The 19426-nt window shown below is 41.1% G+C and overlaps 5 protein-coding genes and 1 pseudogene across 5 annotated transcripts; 2 read left to right on the forward strand and 4 right to left on the reverse strand.

Moving 5' to 3' along the window:
• Window positions 1-54: 54 nt before the first annotated feature.
• On the reverse strand, window positions 55-1414 carry LOC104450153. Its single transcript, XM_018876517.2, has 2 exons — window positions 1177-1414; window positions 55-1075 (listed from the first exon to the last, which is right to left on the reverse strand). Exons 1-2 carry the CDS (start codon window positions 1412-1414, stop codon window positions 342-344), a joined length of 972 nt encoding a protein of 323 aa, XP_018732062.1. The 3' UTR covers window positions 55-341.
• Window positions 1415-2507: 1093 nt separating this feature from the next.
• On the reverse strand, window positions 2508-4111 carry LOC104450155. Its single transcript, XM_010064596.3, has 2 exons — window positions 3847-4111; window positions 2508-3434 (listed from the first exon to the last, which is right to left on the reverse strand). The coding sequence occupies exons 1-2, from the start codon at window positions 4070-4072 to the stop codon at window positions 2632-2634; spliced, it is 1029 nt and encodes a 342-aa protein (XP_010062898.2). The 5' UTR covers window positions 4073-4111; the 3' UTR covers window positions 2508-2631.
• A 2403-nt stretch (window positions 4112-6514) lies between these two features.
• LOC104450156 (phytohormone-binding protein) lies at window positions 6515-7735 on the forward strand. The gene is made up of 2 exons (XM_010064597.3): window positions 6515-6847; window positions 7271-7735. The coding sequence occupies exons 1-2, from the start codon at window positions 6670-6672 to the stop codon at window positions 7549-7551; spliced, it is 459 nt and encodes a 152-aa protein (XP_010062899.2). The 5' UTR covers window positions 6515-6669; the 3' UTR covers window positions 7552-7735.
• A 1956-nt stretch (window positions 7736-9691) lies between these two features.
• On the forward strand, window positions 9692-10656 carry LOC104450158 (phytohormone-binding protein). Its single transcript, XM_010064599.3, has 2 exons — window positions 9692-10051; window positions 10205-10656. Exons 1-2 carry the CDS (start codon window positions 9874-9876, stop codon window positions 10489-10491), a joined length of 465 nt encoding a protein of 154 aa, XP_010062901.2. The 5' UTR covers window positions 9692-9873; the 3' UTR covers window positions 10492-10656.
• Window positions 10657-12413: 1757 nt separating this feature from the next.
• On the reverse strand, window positions 12414-14031 carry LOC104452080 (annotated as a pseudogene).
• A 3166-nt stretch (window positions 14032-17197) lies between these two features.
• Window positions 17198-18220, reverse strand: LOC104452082 (protein ULTRAPETALA 2). Its single transcript, XM_010066610.2, has 3 exons — window positions 17998-18220; window positions 17470-17773; window positions 17198-17372 (listed from the first exon to the last, which is right to left on the reverse strand). Exons 1-3 carry the CDS (start codon window positions 18218-18220, stop codon window positions 17198-17200), a joined length of 702 nt encoding a protein of 233 aa, XP_010064912.1.
• Window positions 18221-19426: the final 1206 nt, after the last annotated feature.

Raw genomic sequence — 19426 nt, forward strand, 5'->3', positions numbered from 1 at the left:
GGACAAGTTATGATGTTTTGTTTCCCCTTGAAATGGCAAGAAGCTAAGTTGAATAATAGTTTGAGGATCATTGTAAGACTGTCACAGAAAAAGTACAACATCATGTGTACAAGAGACGCAAAGAAGTAAGGCAAAACAATGTGAATTAGAGATGCGACTTTTCGGTACTAGGCTTTTTATTCCTTCCCTTAGTTGGATAATTAGGGGCAAAGCAGAAGCATCTGACATTTTTTGTAAAGATAACAACTGACGGTAATATATGATGAGGACATTCGTTTTTTGCAAACTATGCCATGGCCAGAGCTGGTGGAGACACCTCTGGTGCAGTCCCATGTGACATTCTATTTAATTGCCAATGACTTCTCTCGGTCCTCGTGATCACTTCCAGGAACGAAAATGCAAAGCTTGCAATCTGCAGAGAGAAGTGAAGTAGTCCTATACTTATCTTCGCCTCCCACAACTGGCATAGCCACACCGGGCTTTGCTGGGTTCACAAAATCGGGCTGATAAGTCCGTCCAAGCACACCTTCCACCTTTGGCGACAGGCCAAAAAACCTAAACTGCACTTCCAAGTGAGCAAAGCAATCATCAGAAGGCAACATATATCTGTGAATCCTATCATCTTCTTTTGTAATAGGAACCACGTTCACCATAATCTCACACGCGTCTTTTAAGGTCACTGATACACTGTTCTTGCTTGATACTCTCTCAACCTTTATGTCTTTTGCCTCAGAGCACCATCTGGACATAGAGTTTTGTGGCATTTCTATTACATTTCCATTGTAAGAGAAAATCAAATGGTCAAACTGATCATCCCAAGTCTCAGCTCTTGTTGATTCCAAGGAGAAGGACTGGGAGTTGAAGAGGATTCCGAGTGCTTGAATCCATGTGTTATCTCGGGCTTGACCGGCTGGTCTATGGCCAATGAAGCGAGCATTGATTTGGAGGGCAGGGTCTGAAACTAAACTGAAAGTTTGGTTGGTCTTGCCGTGGAAGTAGAATACAATCCCATCTCCGCCAATGAAACGAGGATCGTAGCATGCGGAGCCAAGTCCGATGCAGTTTGGCTTGCGATCTGAATTTCAATTCCGAGTCTCAGTAAGCATTCGATATGAGCAGCATAATTGCTTGCTCTGAATCAGTTGCAAATAAAGGGCTAAACAGAGGTTATCTTACTTCTGCATTGGGAATCGCAAGTGGGCGAATCACAGTCCACATAGCAACCTTTTCTAGACCTTTGAAATGGTTCATATGGGCTCTCTGGGCATTCATCTGGGCATTTAAATGTCTGTGGAAAGCAGCGAGTCCCTGGTCGGTTGCAGAAGACGTAGCCCTCGAACCAAACCTGTTGAACTGAACGTCCCACCAAAAATGCTAGTACAGCGAGAAACGCATAGCCGCTGATTTTGGACATCTTTGAGAATGAAAGCAAGGTTTCAGAAGCCAACAAGGCAAGGGATCATATAAAGCTGAAGTCCCATCTGTGTGGTACGTATTTATAGTACTTTAATTCACATTTCTTGCACAAACATGTTTCTGTAGGATTCTCATTTTAGTTCCATAGAGATCTGCAAAGTGTGGTTGACTCTCTTGCCACTTTACGGCGAGACTACACAAGCACGTGACATTTCCGGATCCGAAAGAATTAGGGGACTCTCAGAAACACTTGTACAATGCCCAGATCTTCAAATTTAACAAAAAAATCGAAAAAGGTTTGATAACTTGTGATTGGTGATTGGGTGGACGGTTGCGTCATTGCCTGAGAAGACACAAAAGTTTTCTCCGTTTCTCTGGCTGAGGGCGGGCCAATTTTTACGCTTTGCAGTTGCGTGAAACGATGTATGCACCTGATCCGACGCATGAAGGCGAGTCCACACGTGATTGGCTCTTTTCCAGCACCAACAGCGCTGACATGGAGACGCTTCATAATTAATTGGCTAGATCCCATGAAGTGCAACTGATGATTTTGACAATTTAAGCACGTTATATGCACATTCTACAAAATTTATACATGTTGGAAGATTCTTTCCGAACCTTGTGTGACTCTTGACTCAAATCATACCACATCTCACGAAATTTCGTGGTCTGCTTACAAGACCACGGGCTATATATAATGGTATTAACAAAGGTTTAAGGCTTTTTCTCACTTTTTGGTCTCAAGTCTTGAGCTTGACGGTCTTGCGTGGTTCTGTTCCAAATTTCTGACTGATCTCACCTCTACAATGGTAAGAAAGCTGAAGCACGGGACGAGTTTTGTCTATGTTTATTATACTGACAAGTGCCACTTGTTTACCTCCTCGTACTCTATATGTCCAATTTACTCGGAAAAAAAGTCGCATAATGTTTCTTAGCAATTAGTTAGATCAAAGAGATGTGACGTCATCGTGCCTTCGGTTTCTTTATGTTCACTTATTTCGGACACGTAACAAGCAAAGCAGAAGCTTCTGTCTTTATTCATCACCTTTAAGACCATGATATTACACATGACATTTCGAGTACAAGAGAAACAGACAAAGCAGAACAATGTGAACGAAGAGGTGCGACATCATTATTGTTCACTTATTTAACACACGTAACTGGCGAAGCAGAAGCGTCTGCCATTATCCATCGTGATGGAGATGAGTGACATACTCATTTCTTGCAAACAATGCCATAGCCAGAGCCAGCGGCAAATCCGTGAATGCAATCCAATGTGCCGGACTGCCCGCTCGATGATGCGCTCTCTTGGTTCGCATTTTCACTTCCTGGAGAGAAAATGCAAAGCTTGCAATCCGGAGCAAGAAGTGAGCTGGTCCTATACTTGTCTTCGCCGCCCACAACCGGCATTGCGACGCCGGACTTCGCCGGGTTCACGAAATCAGGCTGGTAGGTCTGGCCAAGCACGCCTTCAACCTTCGGGGACAGGCCCAGGAACTTGAACTGCACTTCCAAATGAGAGAAGCAGTCATTCGAAGGCAACATGTACTTATGAATCCTGTCATCTTCTTTCGTGATCGGAACCACATTCACCATGATCTCGGCCATGTCTTTCAGAGTCACTATCACGCTGTTCTTGCTCGCAATTCTCTCGACCTTTATGTCCCTAGCCTCGGAGTACCATGTAGACATAGGGCTTTGGGTTAGCTCTATTTCCTTGCCATTGTAATTGAAATTGAGATGGTCAACTTCATCATCCCACGCCTCAGCTTTCGTTGCCTCCAGGGAAAAGGACTGGGAGTTGAAGAGGATTCCGAGTGCTTGAATCCACGTGTTGTCTCGGGAGCGGCCGCTTGGTCTGTGGCCAATGAAGCGGGCATTGAGTTGGAGATTGATGTCCGAAACTAGACTGAAAGTTTGGTCTTTCTTGCCGTGGAAGTAGAAGACAACGCCATCGCCACCAATGAAACGAGGGTCATAGCATGCTGATCCGATGCCATTGCAGTTCGGCTTGCGTTCTGAGGACCAATAAGAGACCTTAATCAATTTGCTTGGACTGCATGGCCTAATTAAGCTCTGGATGTGGATTGGATAAAGCGAGACAAAGCCACCTTTTAGTCCTATACCTAGATATAGCTTATGAAAAGCAATTTGGTTTCTACATTATAATATTTGATGACTCAATTTGCGCTAGATCAATAGACGGGTTGGTACCGATGTTTGTTCCTATAACCTTGACTCAAGCCCGTTCATGACTGATATATATGAATATAGCAAGAACAATTTCCCTCTCAGAACCCTTTTAATTTAATCTCAGATCTAGAGGATCCAAATTCTTGAAAGTTAAAGCATAGACACGAGGTGAGAGAACATTAATAAGAAAAGGCACAAAGTGGATATGGAGTGTGTGTGTGTGTGTGTGTGTCTTACGTCTGCAATGGGAAGAGCAAGTGGGCGAATTGCAGTCCACATAACAAGCTTTGTCCTTCTTGCTCATGGAGTAAGGGCTTGGGCATTCTTTTGGGCACGCTATATTTTGCCATTCGCAGCGAGTCCCCGGCAAGCAATAGACGGAACCTCCATTAAAAACCTGTTGTGTCGAGCTCTCGACAAAGATGAGCAGGACCAGAAAGACGTAGCTGATCTTGGCCATCATCTTTGCAATATTTAGCAAAGCTAAAGACCCCAAGAGATGAAAAAGATTTAGAAGCCAAGATGAGATGCAGAAAACGGAACGTTGCACGTCGGGTATTTATAGGAATCACAATGCTCGTCATCTTTCATTGAGGTTCAAGCATTAAGGTTGACTCTGTGGATACTTCACGGTGAGACTACAGGCATGTGAGATTTCTTGATCTCAATTAAGGGGACGAGCAGAAACATGTGCACACTTAATAGCTTTGTTCGGCTCAGGATGTGCACTGCAGGTGTTTTAGACTGCCGTTGCAGGCTGGTAAAATATACTATTATATATTGGATACGGTCCTCTCGATTTGAAGAAAGTTTAACACGTAATGTTAATACCATGAAGTACGCAAATGCAACATCATCAATTTATCAGACAAATTAATTGAATGGATGATACCATGTCAATATAACATATAATATAAGTGTTACGAAATTTTGAGTAAAAATCTATGAATATATATAATTACATGGTTTCTTTTTTCTCGATATCGGGCAAGCATTCCGTTCATATTAAATTAAGTTACACACTCTCTACACTGGTATATTCGTTTTCAGACAATTCAATGCACTTTCAAGTACCAGGACAATCGTGTTTCAGTATCTCGAGGGGTAAGTTGAGTCAACCCCTTGAAAGAGCCCCACATACACGTGCTCTCATGTCTTGGCTCCTATCAGAGAAACCAAGATGACACTAGCTAAAAATTCCACTACTTGCTAATTATATGCCACTTTTTTTCTCTTATCGACAAAATGGTAGGAGGGTCGACCGGCGCTACAGACTTCATCGCGGATGCTGTATGCAATTCGGCTTGTACTTATCGCGATTGATGCTTTCAATGAGTCGAGACTCAAGAGTATATACAGTTTTTCTTTTTCTAGATGAGCTTCCTCTTTTCCACCAGAACAAAAATGGAACTTTCGTAGAATGCAGTTGGAGCTCTGCACTACCGATCTGTCCTAAAGATTCGGACTATTATGAAGCGATGAATCTCATGTGTCATTCCTTAATCAGGAGAAAGTACACAGTTGCTTCTTGCTCAACCTATTTAAAAAAGGAACCAGAAATTGTAGAACTTCGAGTTCCGGCAACTTCCATTGGAGGCTATTTCATATATTGTTCTCGTCAATGCTTTCTAAAGAAGAAGCTGTTTCATGTGATCCAACAAAGTAGCTGTTTAACCTGGAGTACTATGCAAGAATCAGCAATTGAAAATACTTCGCCTGTTCCATGAGGCTGACTTAAAATATATAAAAGACAGTACACATTATGGATGACTTTGCGGGACTTATTGAAGAAGAAGAAAGAAAGAAAAAGATGAAGATAATGTACCGATGTCGTTCATTTGACACAACAAAGAAATTATCTTGACATTAGTTTCAAGTAAAGTCATTCCCGAGGCAATAAAACAATTCGAAGGGGGCACTCTATCTAGTCTGTACGCATTTGGGTTCATAATTCCAGCCAAGATTGTTGAATGAGCAATAAGACTTGTCACAGCTTAGCGCTATTACAATAATTAAATATTAAATGACGCATTCATCTAACAGTTTGAGTTTTTAGAATAGTTGATAATGATCCCATGAAATCTCATATGATATCAGAGTTAAAAATCCTAATTCAAATCTTTTCAGGTTGTATTTGTCTTTCCAATTAAATATTTCCACGAGTATTAAGCAATAAATCAAACTAAGCGGGGAGTGTTAGAATGTTTAAATAATAAACCAAGTTTTCATATAATAGTTTAAGCTTTTAAAACAGTCGACAATAATACCACAAAAATTTCATATAGTGTCGGAGTTGGAGGTCTTGAGTTTAAATCTTACCAGGCTTTATTTGTCTTTCCAATTAAATATGTCCATGTTTAATACTAATAAAAAGACTAAACTAAACGTGAGAAAAAGTGTTAAAACCTTCATCTAATAATTTAAAATTTTAAAATAATTAGTAGTTGTCCATGACAATCTCAAAAGTGGAACCAACATTATGCACCAAGATAAGTGATAGGAAACTGAGGTGGGAAGACTGTCAAATAGTTGAAATAAAAGTTAAGACGATAAAAAGTGACAGCATTACAGCATGCGCCCGCTGCCGACCATCATTTCTGTCTCTTACCAGGCGACAAGAAGAGAGGGAAGAGGTATCTAATTTCCACATGAAACCATCTCCCCTGCAGCTACGATGAAAGATGCTCTAGTTTGTCCATTTCTCTGTACTCTTTTACTACTCTTTTACTACTCTTTATGAGAAGAACCATACCTTGGTCGAAAGATGGCCAAAGAGTTGAAAGAAAAAGTAAGATGCTAAAAGTGACAGCATTACGGACAGTACACATACGCTCCCAATCACCAGTTGTCTTTTACGAGGCGACGCGAGAGAGAAGAGGTATCTAGCTTCCACATGAAACCATCTCTACACAGTTACAATGAAAGATGCTCTATTTTGTCCATTTCTCTGTACTCTCTACTACTCTTTATAAGAAGTATTGCTACCAAAAGTAACAAAGTCACTTCAAGATTATCACCATATTGCAATCTCCTTCGCATTCCGGAAGCTAAGTGCTAACGATGAAAGAAGCCAAGACTCAGGTGACTGCCGATGTAGGGATTGATTCACTGTGGAAGTGTTTGTCCAAGGATCTACACTCTGTCCTTCCACAGGTCCTTCCAAACTTAGTGCAGAATGGAGAGGTCATCGAAGGAGATGGCGGCCTTGGTTCGGTCATTCTTTTCAATTTTGGCCCTGGTGAGTCACACCTCTTTTCTTGCACCAAATAATTGGGAAAATTCAAGAATGGGCATATGCCGGATTGAAGTTAATCACGTTAGGGCTAGGGATCTCATGTGGGTTTTCCTAATCTTTTGGTAGACTCAATCTAGGCATTATGTAAGATTTACCAAATGTTGATGACTAGTTCAGTCTGTTGCACCAAGCATCTAGCAGCCGAAGCAATGCCACTCTGTACTTTCGGTGATGACACTACTTCTTGATTCAAAATATGAGAAAATTGAGAAAAATCAAAGCTTTTGTGGTAATGGAGACTTGTATAGGCATTGTGCTTAATGTATCCTGTAGAGACCTATATCACAGAGCATGTGTTTTCATTTATCTTAATCTACAATGACGGTTAATTACAATCCATTAACATTTTTTCAAGTTAAACGTTAGATGTGCCGAATATGAAGTACCAGAAGGAGAAGATTGTGGAACTCGACGAGTCTTCACATCGAATTGGGTTGCAAGTGATAGAAGGGGGTCACCTTGATCTTGGCTTCACCTTTTACAAAACTTCATTTCAACTTACCGCAATTTCAGAGAAGCAGACACTGGTGGATGTGGTGTACGAATGTGAGACAGAACAAACTGTCCTGCCCTCAAAAACTACGGCCGGCGCAGTTGCATGCATCAAGGGCCTCGAGAACTATTTGTTGAGTACTGATGCTATATAGAGGTAGACCTACCACATTTCATCTTCAATTTAGAAAAGAGCAAGAATAATGTGAATCAAAGCGTATTTGATCCTATCTGCATCAGAATTGGTACTCATGAATTTTTCTGTGAATGCTTACGTGATCGAATTGGTCATGTAGTTTTGTATCGATAACTTGTTGCTGAAAAGAGAACTTATAATGATATCTAACCATCAGGGAGAGATGTACACGTGAACATAAGCACATCTTCAATAAAAGTGAAAGCGAGGGACATGATCTTTTGTAGATGCCATCTTCCGTGCACAGGACAAATTGATAAACAGACAACAATAGCCGACCGACACAAAAATGATTAGTTTTTTGGGTTCTTTCATTCAATTAATCTGGTCAGTACAGTTTGCCATAATCGGGTGGCTCTTCGAGGTAATATTCGAGGGCCAAAGTACAATACACGTGCAAAAGTTCCCCATGATGTGAAGAATTGGTGCAAGACAGCTGAAAGAAAGAATTGCTGAGAATAGAAATTTGAGGGTATTTAAAGGATCTGAGAAATCGGAATAAAAAAAACACCCGATCCAAATATAAAAAGATCATAAAAAGTATTCAGATGTGTCCAATGTGCCAAAAATATTCGCCATCTAGTCAAATGTCCTTCGCCCGAATCATTCCAGGGAAAGTATTGGAAACTAGAGACGAAAATGAAAGCAGACTACAATCTCTTAAGTCTTAATTTATTCTGGGAAGGCCTTTGAGTCGAAAGGACGATAGAAAGGGTCGACATCATTGGGGCTTGACATTGTTGTTGAAGTCCGTGCATGTCCGGCAGCAACCGCAGTGGAAGAAACAGCATCTCAGGCAGCCAGAGCTCAGGCAATTAGTGCAGCCCTCGCATATAGGCGATCGTCGACATTATCTGCGCCGTTTGCTAGCAGCACGCTCTTATGTGATCTCACAGGTTATCCTGAAACAAGAGAGTTCAAGCATGAGGAGATGCTTTCTGATGCCCATCTCTTTTGCTCTAGGCTCTAGCCTTCAGCACAGAGATTGCACACAGGCATCTCTTATTAGCAACGGCATCATGATAAGCTTGGCATTCCTCCTTGTTGCAGAGGTGGAACTGCCGCCTTTTCTTTTACTCGGGGCAGCGATGATTGGCTTTGTCGGAAGCCAACTGATGGTAGTTCATCAGAGGGGTCTCCTCAAGAGCGACCTTGTTCTTGCCTATTGTCGCTGTTAGAATATTTAAATAATAAACCACACATTCAGCTTAAGCTTTTAGAACAGTTGGCAGTGGTCCAACAAAATTTCACATGGTATCAGAGCTAGGAGGTCCTGAATTCAAATCTTCCAGACCCCTATTTGCCTCCCCAATTAAATTTCCACGCTTAGTACTAGGCAAAAGACCAGATTAAGTGTGAAAGGGAGTGTTAGAATATTTAAATAATAAACCACACCTTCATCTAATAGCTTAAGCTTTTAGAATAGTTGGCAGTGGTCGCACAAAATCTCACATCGCCCAAATGTGACTTTTCCAATTCCCACTTCTCTCACAATGCCTTGCTGAATCTGATGAGGGCTCGACCTACGCGGCTTGAGTGAGAGCTGCTGTCGTGGCCTCTGGCAAGAGCTCCACCGTTGTAGCCCGGGTGAGGGCGTTGTGGCCAATGAGGTCTTGCAATCCGGTACCAGAGGTCAGCGCCAGCAACTCTTGCTAGCCAAAATAAAAAAAAAAAAAATTAAAAAAAATCGCAAAAATTATCTACATCAACATCGATTATGCCACTTGGAACAGTTTTACTTCCATCAATGATTTTCAGTTAAAATTAGTTGGAAAAATTATATTGGCAAATTATTCAAAGTTTAGGAATAAATTGATGAAATTGAGATATTTAAAACTGAATTGATATAGTATAATAGATTTGATACTTTTTTGATAATTTTTCCCATGATGAGCAGTATGACTTGTCATAACTTGTGCCAAAATATTATGCACCCCAATAAGCCATAGGAAATTGCAATTGAAAAGGATGGCCAAGTAGTTGCTGAAAGATTAGAAAGATTAAGATGACAAAAATGACAGCATTACGACATGAACGAGCGGCCAACCACCGATTCTGTCTTTTATCAGGCAACAAATAGAAAAAAGGAGGCATCTAATTTCCACATGAAGCCATCTCTCAGCACCAACGATGAAAGATGCTCTATCTTGTCCCTTTCTCAGTCTCTTTGCTTCTCTTCGTAGCTTGAAGAGTACCTCTGTGTTGTTACCAAACGTAGCAGTCCCTTCAAAATTATCACCATACCGCAATCTCCTACAATTCCAGAAGATAAGTGGCAACGATGAAAGAAGCGAAGACTCAAGCGACGGTCAATGTCGGGATTGACTCGTTGTGGAAGTGTTTATCCAAGGATCTGCACTCTATCCTTCCACAGGTCACGCCAAACTTTGTGCAGAATGCAGAGGTCATTGAAGGAGATGGCAGCCTCGGTTCAGTCATTCTTTTCACTTTTGGCCCGGGTGAGTCACATCTCTTTTCTGGCACTCCTAAATGGAAAAACTCAAGAATGAGCATGCTAGATGGAAGTCAATCACGTTAGGGAGCTCATATGGGTTGTCCTAGCCTTTCATTGGACACGATCTAGGCTTCATGTTAGATTTGCCAAATGTCAGATGTGCCAAAAATGAAGTACCAGAAGGAGAAGATAGTGGAACTCGATGAGTCTTCGCATCGAATAGGGTTGCAAGTGATAGAAGGGGGTCACCTTGATCTGGGCTTCACCTTTTACAAACTTTCATTCCAACTGACGACAGTTTCAGAGAAGCAGACACTGGTGGATGTCATGGTGGCATATGACTGCGAGACAGAAGAAACGGGTTCTCCCTCAAAATCTACAGCTTCTGCACTCGCGTGTATCAAGTGCCTTGAGAATCATTTGTTGAGTACTAATGCTAAATAGAGCTACATCAATCACAGTTCATCTACAATCAAGAGAAGGGCGAGGATAATTTTTATAGCATGCCGAGTGAGGTGAATCAAAGCATACTTTAATCCTATCCGCATTAGAGTCGTGATTTAGTTTTGTATCAACAACTTGTTACCTTAAAGAGAATTCATAACGATATCTAACCATTAGGCAGAAAAGTACACATGAATCATGAACACATCTTCAACGAAGAGAAAACGAGAACCGTGATCAATAGGTATCTGCCATCTTCAGTACACAGGACAAAAGGAAACAGAACAACAATAGTCTACCAACCCAAAAATGAATAAAATCCCGCACAAATCAAATTGAAATTCATAACACTAAAAAGATATAATTTAACTCTACGGTCAACTCAAAAAGAACAAGACAGAGTTCTTTTATGAGCATTATTCAAGACTAAAAAAATTATCAACGCCTATTGACTTAAGAAATATAGAGGCCTTTAACCCTGCCGTGTTAAGGAAATAAGAACAACTCAGCCAACGCAAAGTGACTACTGATAATGAAAGTAAAAGGGCTGCAGCTATTGTAAAGATCAGAGGAAGTATAGCACAAAGCGAAGCACACAAGTCAGGGGAGACTATTTGACTGGGAAAGCCATGAAGTGAGTCGGTGATGAAGACCTCAATTTACACGTCTGTTATTCAGTTTAGGATGAAACAGATTAGAAACAGTTTTCCTCTTTTCTGTTTTTAAGTTCAGTTTTCCTTTCTTCTTCTTCGATGAGTCAGCTTCGCTGAGTTCATAAGAGAGAGTGAAAACAGAGCACGCCATTGATGAAAGCTCTGTTGAATAGCCTGTACTATGAAGATACTGAGAGATAGAACAGAGCAGATTATTCATTGATGCTCTGAGATGTACAGCTTTGTACTACAAATACATTGAAATAGAGAGATTCAAAAGCTTCTTGCTTATTCTTCAGCTTTCAGTTCATTCTTTTCATCTTCACAGCCGCAGGCATCTGCATTGGGTACAATCCATATAGCAAACTTTTCCCTCCTCATTTGGGTAGATTGAATATTTGAATGGGGCAGATCGTTCTGAGTCCATGGCAGCAGCTATTCGGAAAGTTGCAAAGTGCTTCAATGATGTCGCCGCTGGGTCCCCAACGATGGAAGAAGTCTTGCATTGTCGCTCATTGGACAAGCAGCAACAAAACGGCGTGTATACAGCTAATCCTGAATCTTAACAACGCCGTAAAGCAGAACATAGCAGCGAAAAGAAGTGACGGATGGATAGATGCAGCAAATGATTAAAACTCTGCTGTCCTCCTTTTCTATAGACAGTTTTTCGTGTTCTTTCATTCAATTAATCCGGTCAGTACACTATTGCCATAGTTGGGTGGTTCTTCAAGTGTACTCGAGGGCCAGAGTACAATACACGTACGAAAGTTCCCCATCATGAAAAAGTTAGTACAAGATAGCTGAGTCGAACTCTTCACAGACAGTAGCAGAATCAGTGATATGTAGCAGAATTAACAACCCATGTTTCTCTGCATTACTTATTCTGCTGGGTCGTCACAAATTCAGCAGTGAAAACAACTGATGGAGCAAATTGAAACTATAATTCCTTTTCATAGGTAGATTTATAGATTTTGGTGTACGTTTCAATTAAAGTTATCGATTAATATGTTATTGACAAGTTGACATAGTTGATTGGCTGTTTAAGTGTACTTCACAGGGCTATAGTCTAAACATGTACAAAAATTACTATGATAAAAGAAGAAGGGGTGGCCCAAAAGCAAACAAATGAAAACTTAGATTGACCCCGTTATAGATTGTCCCTCTGAAAGAATTTTGGGGTGGTTCTATAATGTCAAGGACAATACACAGAAGATTCCTGGAAAAATGAAACTAATTTATTGCAGTTTGGTAATCAACCAAAACGAGGCCACAATTATGATCTGCGCTAATATCTGCGCTTATGGGGATACGCAGTTTCATTTTTACAAGAACATAACACACAACAGAGAGATCATCATTGATCCCGTTCTTTGGGTTTCCACAGCAAGTAAACATCACATTAATTATCATAGGGAAGACGAATAACATGCCTCGGCAGGTTGGCATTTATTTCTCGCAAACAATGCCATTGCCTGAACCAGCTGAGGCACCACCGGTACAATCCAATGTACCATAATCAGTGGTCATCATCAATGAATGATTATCCTGGTTCTACGCACTTCCCTGTGAGAAAATGCAGAACTTGCAATCTGCGGAGAGAAGCGAGGTGGTCCTGTATTTGTCTTCACCACCCACGACGGGCATTGCTACCCCGGGCTTTGCTGGGTTCACAAGATTGGGCCGGTAAGTCCTTCCAAGCACACCTTCGACTTTGGGGGACAGTCCAAAGAATCTGAACTGCACTTCCAAGTGAGCAAAGCAATCATCTGAAGGTAACATGTACTTATGAATCCTATCATCTTCTTTCGTGATGGGAACTACATTCACCATAATCTCTGCCATATCTTTCAAAGTGACCACTACACTATTCTTGTTCGATATCCCCTCAACCTTTATGTCCCTTCCTGGGGAGTACCATGGGGAGAGTGAACCTTCAGTTATTGCTATTTCACTTCGGTCGTACTCGAAACTCATATGGTCAATTTCGGCATCCCAGGTAGCTGCCTTTGTGGCTTCCAGAGAAAAGGAATGGGAGTTGAAGAGGATTTCAAGTGCTTGAATTCATGTGTTGTCACGGGTCTGGCCCATCGGTCGGTAGCCAATGAACTGAGCATTGATTTGGAGGGCGAGATCTGAAACAAGGCTGAAAATCTGGTTGCTTTTGCCATGGAAGTAGAACACAATCCCATCTCCACCAATGAAGCGAGGATAATAGCATGCTGATCCAATTCCATTGCAGTTCGGTTTCCGATCTGATAAAAAAACTATTGACATCTATCATTTTGTCTGAATAAGCTCGGGATTTTTGCCAACAGTTTGGTTAATAAAACTCACTCAAAAAAGACTTTGCTCTCGTCTACTGGGAAGCATAATTCTCAGTCGAGAGTAAATATGATACTTTTTCTTGCTTGGATAAACTAGATATGCGTATCCGCTTGTACATTTAGGAAAGCTTTGTCAGTCAGGTGAGTCCTACATACTGGACAGATATACATTAACATCTATGTGATCTGATAATTTAACAAATCTTGATCATTTTCGAGAAAATGACATGAATAAACTCATCTTCCAAGAAAAAGGAACGGATTCTGCTCAGTTTGAAACAAAATCGGTCAAAGTATAGCAAAGAGTAAGGATTATGAACTATCTTACATCTGCATTTAGAGCTGCAAGTGGGCGAGTTGCAATTGACATAACAAGATTTCCCTTTTGAATTCACCGAGTATGGATATGGCATTCAGACGGACATGAAAGCACCCTTCGAAAGCAGCGGGTCCTGGGAGTGTTGCACAGAAGAAGACCCCCCCCTTGGGTCCACTGACAAACATATCCTGCATCGACCCTTTAACAAATAGCAGCAAAATTAATGATGTGTGCAAACTGATTATTCTGAAGAACGCCATGTTTATCATCGGCCTTTTGCTCCGAAGAATACAAATAAGCAATTTGTTGCGAATGATTCAGCAGAAGAGAGATCCTGGTTTATATAATCGTGTCTTTACAGAGCCTTCTTGTGTGCTGTTCAATTAAAGTTTAGCCGGCTCCTTGAAGCATTGCATGTTTCTTTAGCTACAGGGTATGTACTGCTTTAAAGGAAAGGCGAGAAAGAGATATTGTCAAACCTAGTTTCGCTTCTAGAAGCCTCTAATCTCCATTTCTCTTTCGCCATAGACTAGTCTCAAGAGAACATACTAACTTTCGGTTTAAGGAAGATGCAAAACTAGAAGATCATTAACCATCCATATGTCACGGTCCATGAATCCTCCCGTATTCGTGACACTTGTGAGCTTGGGATATCGAGTGAAGAGTGAGGATGCAGAGGGGACGAACACAACTACTCCGTGGGAGTGACGTCATGACGGTTGGTGCTTAAAGTTTTAGGATAGAAGAATTATATTACTTAAAAGCTCTGAATTTGGGGTGTGCACTGGTCGGGAGCTTATGCCGCTCTCCTAATAAGGTCATGATAGGCCAAAATCAGTTTTTTTTTTTTTGATGACCCGAGAACCACCGTACAACCGGCAGCCGGCGACGTAAATCCGGGCAACCGGGGACCCACCTCCCACAGACCGTAGTTTAGTCACACAAGCGAATGCAGGGATTTGAACTCGCTCCCTTCCGAAAGAGGGGTTAAGTGCAAACCACGCGACCACCAATTATTGAGCCTAAAGAGATCTGTTATCTCACTCAATGGACTAGATGCCCAAGCTAAGTTGTGTGTGGTACGACCTCGTATAAATAAACCATCCGCCGTATTGTTCATTAGAACTACTATAGAAAGAAGGCTGGCCTGGCGAATTTTGCTTGTCAGGCGCCACACGGATTCTTCCGCGACTAGGGAAATGTCGACACGTGACAAATGGTATTAGAGTCGGAATCCTTCCAATAAGTGGGTGAGTTGGAGAATCGAACTTCTCACTCTAGTGTAAGTTGAATTGGAAAGTACTAGTAGTCTACTCGGTCCTACGAGGACGGAGAGTGAATCATTGGGGCAAAAGGTGCTCTGACAAAGTGCGGCTCTCGATTAAGCTTCTAGGATGACAATGGGGGCACTAGGAAGATTCGGTTCCTCACCAAGTGAGTGGAGTTGGAGAAGAACCAAATCCTCGCCGAATGGGGATAACATTCCTAAATTGATTGGTGAATCCAAAGAAGAGGTCTATTGCCACATTTTCAACAAAGAAAAAACCTCCATTTGGTTTGCTGAGGTCAAAATGCTTAGTAGGCAAAAATGGTGCTGTCAAAAGATGTAGTTGGCGAGAAATGCCACACTTGCCAAAGAAAGTGCAAGTGACCGAAAATGGCCCAAATAGCTTAGATGAAAAGAGGCTACCAATGGAGCAAAACCTGTTTTGTTGAGCAAGCCTAACCATTCAATATGAGATCCCAAAAGTGGTGTATCAATGGTTAAGGGACGCAAAGAAGCAACAAAGTAGATCGCAACAAGAGCGTTGTGGAATTGAGTGGGGGAGAATGTCATGATCCGTAAATCCTCCCATATTCAATACTTTTGAGTGGTGCTTGAGATTATCGAGTGAAGAGGGAACAAACACGACTGGTCTATGGGAGTGGCATTAAAACAAGTGGTGTCAGGAGTTTTAGGATAAAAGGATTATATTACTTAGGAGCTGTGAAGGCGGAATTGGCCTCTCACGCACAAACTAGTCAAGAGCTGATGCCGCTCTCCTGATGAAGCCATGGCAGGCCAAAACCAGTTGTTGAGCCTAAAGAAATCTGTTGTTTCACTCGATGGACTAAACGTCCAAGCTAAGTTGGGCGTGGTACGACCTCGTATAAAGAAGCTATCTGTTGTATTGTTTATTGGAACAACTATAGAATGAAAGCTGGCCTGGCGAATTTCGCTTGTCAGGCGCCGCACGGATTGTTCCGTAGCTAGGAAATTGTCAACTCGTGACACCTAGCTGGCTAGATTGAGCATTTGAAGCCGAGCAAGCAAGGGCTCACCTGGAATTTTAATTGCAACTTGCTCTTAGACATGACGATAATGGCATAGATGACTGACTCTATCAATACTTCACGTTACACGACTTTGAGCATATGAATTTTTGATAGAATTGGCAGAACTCTCTTACTTCATGCCTAAAAAATATGATTTTTTTTTCTATTTGTAGAACTAATTGGTAATTTAATCAGAAAAAAAGTTATTAAGCCATTCAAAATTAGGATTGGTAAATTCATATAAAAGTTGGTAAAGAAAACTTGATAATTTGAAACTATCAAAAATAGTTGATAATTCCATAAAAGTGTTGGTAAGTTACCAAAAGATTTATTGAATATCACATGATCAGTAATTTTCTTACCAACAGTATTTCAACACTTGCCAACTCTTTTATAAATGTACCGGCATGGAAAAAAATTCCATCAGATAGTAGATTCATCCTAGAATTTGTGTGCTTTATCTTTTAGGGTTGAAATTTGGTGAATAACTACTATCACTTTGTGAACTTCACTTCTTTCGAGTAGTGTAAGGAAAACTTGGCCCGAATAAGATCCTCTTCTAATGGTCGTCCCATTAGATCTCAACTTGCGATGCATTCAGCCATAAATTTCACATCTAACCTCATTCAATTACTACAATGAAAAACTCATTATATCGGAACAGGGATGGAGATATAGAATCCTAATCTAAAGTACAAATTCACGTGCTTGTTCTATCATTTCAAACATAAGCAGAGACCAAAGCAATACGTGTTTTGTCTGCTAACGAGATGATGTAAGTTTGAGGTGCGTAAATGTTTCATGCATGGAAAAAAGAATTGTTGAGAAGAGAAGCTCGTCATAAACAAATGAAAGGAGAATCTGAGAAATCAGAATAAAGAAACGCTCGATCCAAATTAAACAGACCATAAAAAGTCATCCATGCTCAAGAAAGGTCAAATTCCCCAACAAGTCAAATTGCTGCTTCGCCCGAGTCATGCCAGCGAAATATTGGAAACTAGAGATGAAAATAAATCCAAACCACAATCTCAAAGTTTTCTTAATTTATTCAGGAAAGCAAATGGATCCAACGGATGATAGAGAGGTCGACGTCATCAGGGCTCGACGTTTTCCAGGAAATCCACGCATGTGCGGCAACCGCAGTCGAAGAAACGGCATTTCAGGCAGCCAAAGCACACGCATTTAGGGCAACCCTGACATATTGGGGATCGTTTACATCCTCTGGGCCGTTTGCTAGCAGCACGCTCTTCCGCATCCTTACAGGTTATCCTGAAACAAGAGAGTTCAAGCGTGAGGAGATGTTTTTCGATGCTCATCTCTTTAGCTCTAGGCTCTAGCCTACAGTATAGTGATTGCATATACTTACTTGTGGGGATGATCACTACACTTCCACCTCTTGCTGGCAACGGCATCATGATGAGCTCGGCATTCCTCCTTGCTGCGGAGGTGGAACCGCCGCTCCTTCTTGCACCTGGAGCAGCGAACAAACTCGTCGCGGTGGAATCTGAGCCTGGTTGGATGATTCGCTTCGTTGGAAGCCAAATCATAGTAATTCATCAGAGGGGTCTCCTCAAGAGGGACCTTGTTCTCACCTATTGTCACCCAAATGTGTCTTTTCCAATTCCCACTTTTGTCAGAATGCCTCTCGAACTCAGTTGGTGTCAAGTTTTCTGGTCATCAGGAAAAGCCGTTGTAATAGATCGGCAAGGTAGTCACAGACACCGAGAAATATGTTAGGGTTTTGCTGAGTATGCATCGTGGGAAGAAAATGACGACGACTCTGATATGATGAGAGGATAACTAAACTCAAAAGAAAAGGAAACTGGATATTTCGAATACCATAATTCAGCGAGAAAGAGCAAATCTATCATGAGAGAGAGAGAAGCACACTTGCCTTTCTGGCAACCTGAGTTACAGTTACAGTTGATTTGGAACAAGCCATTTTCGTACACGCGGAGAAAGCCGCAACTATCGCCGAGCCTTCCGTGGGTACACCCGCACTCGACCTCCACATAGTCTCTTTCTATCTTATGTCCCTTCATCTGTGCTATCTCCGGTTCGTCAAACATCTCCACGGGATTTAGTCTCCTTGGAGCGGCATTTTTCCTCCGGACCATCTCTTTACCTGCAAATAAATGCACCAGTTCGCAATGAAGCACCAAATCTCCGACAGATTCTTTTCTTTTTTGGTGGAAAAGAAGGCAAACATATACGTTATCATCTGGTATGCGTGCGGTACATATAGACCAACACTTAAACATGCATAATAAACTGGGGTTATACTCCTGACAAGTACTATAGATGACAAGTTTTAGCATCTCCTAAATTTCCTCATATATATTGGGAAAGCCTAGCGTGGACCACAACACAACACACCCTAGAAACATTTGTTGGTATTGCTTACAAACAAATCGATGGAAAAATATTGTGAAACATTCCATGTCTAAACATTTTCATGATAAAGAAACTATTCTTCTACTCATTTTTTTCCCAGCGATTGGAATGACCATTTTTAGGGAAAATTCTCAAAATCATAAATTATCCACAAAACAACACACCCTTAATAATGAACTGTGGATAGGTAATGCAAGCATGCATGACTAGCTAGCAAACAGTTGCTCATTGTGCCATAAATTTTTTGGTGTTTGTGCTCAGTAGGTAATGCATTCGAAAGTTGCGTACATTCCATGATCATAAAATAGCACAGCATGTAAATTATGTAACCTACAAAACATATATAATGACTCCAGGATTACTAGAAATATTCAATGCTGTTTTCAGCATTTCATACTATGAAGAGTATTAATTTGCCACTTCCAGGATCCTGTTGCATTGCACAATTAATGCTAACAAATATCAAGTAACAGATAAAAGCAAAGTCGATCTATCGACGAGGCTTCATTAACAACTCTAAGGATTCTCAACAATATTAGCAAATGAGAACCTCTACTTTGCTTCTCCTCCGCCTAAAAGAGTAGAAAATGTTTCAAGTCATTAAGAAATGACTCACGGTCATCTAATAAATATGAAAATCATCAAATAGGAGGGTAAAACATTCTAGACATGATTTTCTCTGTGATAGAATTAATCAAATGGCATGCAATCCATCCAATGCACGGTCTGACGTACTCGTCCAACTATTGAATTTCCTACATCGCAATTTTTGACTTTCATGTTAAATTTGAACAGCCTGCATCAATATCGGAGGAGTGATGAGAAAACCATGACAGATTCAAGGATCAAAATGGCAGATAAAGCACGAAATTTTTTCAGGGCTACAAGCATATGATCTTAGAAAATCGGATGTATATATTTTTTGGAAG

The sequence above is a fragment of the Eucalyptus grandis genome, chromosome 6, assembly GCF_016545825.1.
Source record: "Eucalyptus grandis isolate ANBG69807.140 chromosome 6, ASM1654582v1, whole genome shotgun sequence".
NCBI classification, from domain to species: Eukaryota; Viridiplantae; Streptophyta; class Magnoliopsida; order Myrtales; family Myrtaceae; genus Eucalyptus; species Eucalyptus grandis.

Excerpts from the sequence above, each read along its gene's own strand:
- LOC104450153 (XM_018876517.2), bottom strand. The coding sequence starts at position 1,414 with ATGTCCAAAATCAGCGGCTATGCGTTTCTCGCTGTACTAGCATTTTTG. Across the intron at positions 1,076-1,176 it reads TTGCGATTCCCAATGCAGAA|ATCGCAAGCCAAACTGCATC; the intron begins GTAAGATAACCT and ends ATTGAAATTCAG.
- LOC104450155 (XM_010064596.3), bottom strand. The coding sequence starts at position 4,072 with ATGATGGCCAAGATCAGCTACGTCTTTCTGGTCCTGCTCATCTTTGTC. Across the intron at positions 3,435-3,846 it reads TTGCTCTTCCCATTGCAGAC|AACGCAAGCCGAACTGCAAT; the intron begins GTAAGACACACA and ends ATTGGTCCTCAG.
- LOC104450156 (XM_010064597.3), top strand. The coding sequence starts at position 6,670 with ATGAAAGAAGCCAAGACTCAGGTGACTGCCGATGTAGGGATTGATTCA. Across the intron at positions 6,848-7,270 it reads TCTTTTCAATTTTGGCCCTG|ATGTGCCGAATATGAAGTAC; the intron begins GTGAGTCACACC and ends GTTAAACGTTAG.
- LOC104450158 (XM_010064599.3), top strand. The coding sequence starts at position 9,874 with ATGAAAGAAGCGAAGACTCAAGCGACGGTCAATGTCGGGATTGACTCG. Across the intron at positions 10,052-10,204 it reads TCTTTTCACTTTTGGCCCGG|ATGTGCCAAAAATGAAGTAC; the intron begins GTGAGTCACATC and ends GCCAAATGTCAG.
- LOC104452082 (XM_010066610.2), bottom strand. The coding sequence starts at position 18,220 with ATGGTCCGGAGGAAAAATGCCGCTCCAAGGAGACTAAATCCCGTGGAG. Across the intron at positions 17,774-17,997 it reads TAACTCAGGTTGCCAGAAAG|AAAACTTGACACCAACTGAG; the intron begins GCAAGTGTGCTT and ends CCTGATGACCAG. Across the intron at positions 17,373-17,469 it reads TGTAGTGATCATCCCCACAA|GATAACCTGTAAGGATGCGG; the intron begins GTAAGTATATGC and ends CTCTTGTTTCAG.